This window comes from Hyperoodon ampullatus, assembly GCF_949752795.1.
Source record: "Hyperoodon ampullatus genome assembly, chromosome: 19".
In the NCBI taxonomy this organism is placed as follows: domain Eukaryota; kingdom Metazoa; phylum Chordata; class Mammalia; order Artiodactyla; family Ziphiidae; genus Hyperoodon; species Hyperoodon ampullatus.
The window spans coordinates 32,770,540-32,773,197 of NC_136932.1; the positions used below are offsets into that span (position 1 = coordinate 32,770,540).

General features: G+C 52.3%; 1 protein-coding gene across 1 annotated transcript; it reads left to right on the top strand.

Moving 5' to 3' along the window:
* Nucleotides 1–325: 325 nt before the first annotated feature.
* Nucleotides 326–2,350, top strand: UBB (ubiquitin B). The gene is made up of 2 exons (XM_079724663.1): nt 326–419; nt 1,296–2,350. Exon 2 carries the CDS (start codon nt 1,302–1,304, stop codon nt 2,217–2,219), a length of 918 nt encoding a protein of 305 aa, XP_079580789.1. The 5' UTR covers nt 326–419; nt 1,296–1,301; the 3' UTR covers nt 2,220–2,350.
* Nucleotides 2,351–2,658: the final 308 nt, after the last annotated feature.

The window sequence follows — 2,658 nt, forward strand, 5'->3', positions numbered from 1 at the left end:
ACACGCCCCACCAATCAGCGCCGGCGCCGCAAGGAAGTTTCCAGAGCTTTCGAGGAAGGTCCCCTTAACTCGAATTCATCCGCCCGATAATTTTCCTACATTTTCTTAAAGGAGGAGAAGGGTCACCTGGAAGAGAGGTGAGCTGATTTGTTAGGATCCTTTGCTCGGCTCTAAGCAATTTAGGGCTCAGTCGAAGGGCCTAACTGCGTCGCGGGAGGTGGGGCCGAGCGAACTACTTTCAGCGGCGCACGGACACGGCGCCTACGTAAGAGTGATAATTGACGCAACAGACGTTGCATAAATTTCGGCCCCGCCGAACCGGAGCGGTCAGAGGCGACTGGCACTGTTGGGTCTGGCTGCGTTGTCGTGGAGGTGACTCGGCGTCGTTGAATTCGGAGTATCTTTGGATTCGCTCACAGGTACTGGCCCACGGCCTACGAGCGCTGGGAGAACTGGAGAGGGGGGCGTCCGTGAGGGTGAGCGGGCGGGGGCTCGGAGGCCGCGGGGAGGGGTGGGGGAGGGGAGGCGAGGTGACGCGGCGCCGGCCTTTCCGGAAGAGCGGGCCTTGTTTACGGGTCGGGAGCGGGGCGGTTGGCGCGCGATCCCGTAGAGGCCAACGGATACTTAACCGATGGAGATTCCAACGTGTCTGTTCGTGGCGGGGGGGGAAGGTGGAAGAGAGGTAGTCGGCTGGGGCTTCTGGAAAGGTTTTAATTTGAATCCCGACGTGGAGAAGGTGTCGTACCGTACCTCCGTCTAACCAGGATTTTTATTTTAATGCCGCCATGATTTTGTTTTGTTTTTTTTGTTTTTTGCGGTACGCGGGCTTCTCACTGTTGTGGCCTCTCCCATTGCGGAGCACAGGCTCCGGACGCGCAGGCTCAGCGGCCATGGCTCACGGGCCCAGCCGCTCCGCGGCATGTGGGATCTTCCCAGACCGGGGCACGAACCCGTGTCCCCTGCATCGGCAGGCGGACTCGCATAATGCCGCCATGATACTAGGTTTGGGGGAAATTGGGGCGGGGGCATTTTATCGAAATATCTGCAGCAGTTAAGGGAGAAAGAGCTGGATGTAATCTCAGAAAGCACTTTCGATTCTCCATCCTGTTTGAGTTGCCGTCTTGACTAAGGAATTTTGTGTTCAGTGACTAACTTAACGGTTAGTCTAGTAATTGGGGGGGGGTTTGTGAGAGTCATTAACGCAGTTAAGAATAATAAACTGTTCGTTGTAAAAGTGATTAGCTATGAAAGCAGTAAAAAATCCTGAGGTGAAACACTAACGTTTTACTTTGTAGGTCAAAATGCAGATCTTCGTGAAGACCCTGACTGGCAAGACCATCACCCTGGAGGTGGAGCCCAGTGACACCATCGAGAACGTGAAGGCCAAGATCCAGGATAAGGAAGGCATCCCCCCTGACCAGCAGAGGCTCATCTTTGCAGGCAAACAGCTGGAAGATGGCCGCACTCTTTCTGATTACAACATCCAGAAAGAGTCCACCCTGCACCTGGTCCTCCGTCTGAGGGGTGGCATGCAGATCTTCGTGAAGACCCTGACCGGCAAGACCATCACTCTGGAGGTGGAGCCCAGTGACACCATCGAGAACGTGAAGGCCAAGATCCAGGATAAAGAAGGCATCCCCCCTGACCAGCAGAGGCTCATCTTTGCAGGCAAACAGCTGGAAGATGGCCGCACTCTTTCTGATTACAACATCCAGAAAGAGTCCACCCTGCACCTGGTCCTCCGTCTGAGGGGTGGCATGCAGATCTTCGTGAAGACCCTGACCGGCAAGACCATCACCCTGGAGGTGGAGCCCAGTGACACCATCGAGAATGTGAAGGCCAAGATCCAGGATAAGGAGGGCATCCCCCCTGACCAGCAGAGGCTCATCTTTGCAGGCAAACAGCTGGAAGATGGCCGCACTCTTTCTGATTACAACATCCAGAAAGAGTCCACCCTGCACCTGGTCCTTCGTCTGAGGGGTGGTATGCAGATCTTCGTGAAGACCCTGACCGGCAAGACCATCACCCTGGAGGTGGAGCCCAGTGACACCATCGAGAATGTGAAGGCCAAGATCCAGGATAAGGAGGGCATCCCCCCTGACCAGCAGAGGCTCATCTTTGCAGGCAAACAGCTGGAAGATGGCCGCACTCTTTCTGATTACAACATCCAGAAAGAGTCCACCCTGCACCTGGTCCTCCGTCTGAGGGGTGGCTGTTAATTATTCATTCTTGCATTCATAATGCCCAATAATGGCATCACACTGCATTCTAGCTATTTGCCCCAATTTAAGATAGTTTCAGTAATAGCTGAACTTGTTCAAAATGTTAATAAAGGTTTTGTTGCATGGTAGCATATTTGGTGTGTGTTGTCCTGAAATTATGTGGTGATGGTGGGGATTCTTAACTGGTTAAAGTGGTGTTCAAAGAAAGCATTTAACTTGAGGTCAGTATGACCAAAATTAAGTCACTTGACTTTGATAAACATTGGGTGTGCCAAGGTGTAGGGACTTTGTCCTTTGTTCAAGATCATTTACAAGTTAGAATTTTGGTGTCATTAAAACCATTTCAAAGTGTAAAAATTTAAAACTATTGAATATGGAGGCATATTGAGAGTAAGCAAATTTGCCTGTGTGCCTCCACCTCAGATGGTGGTCCAGG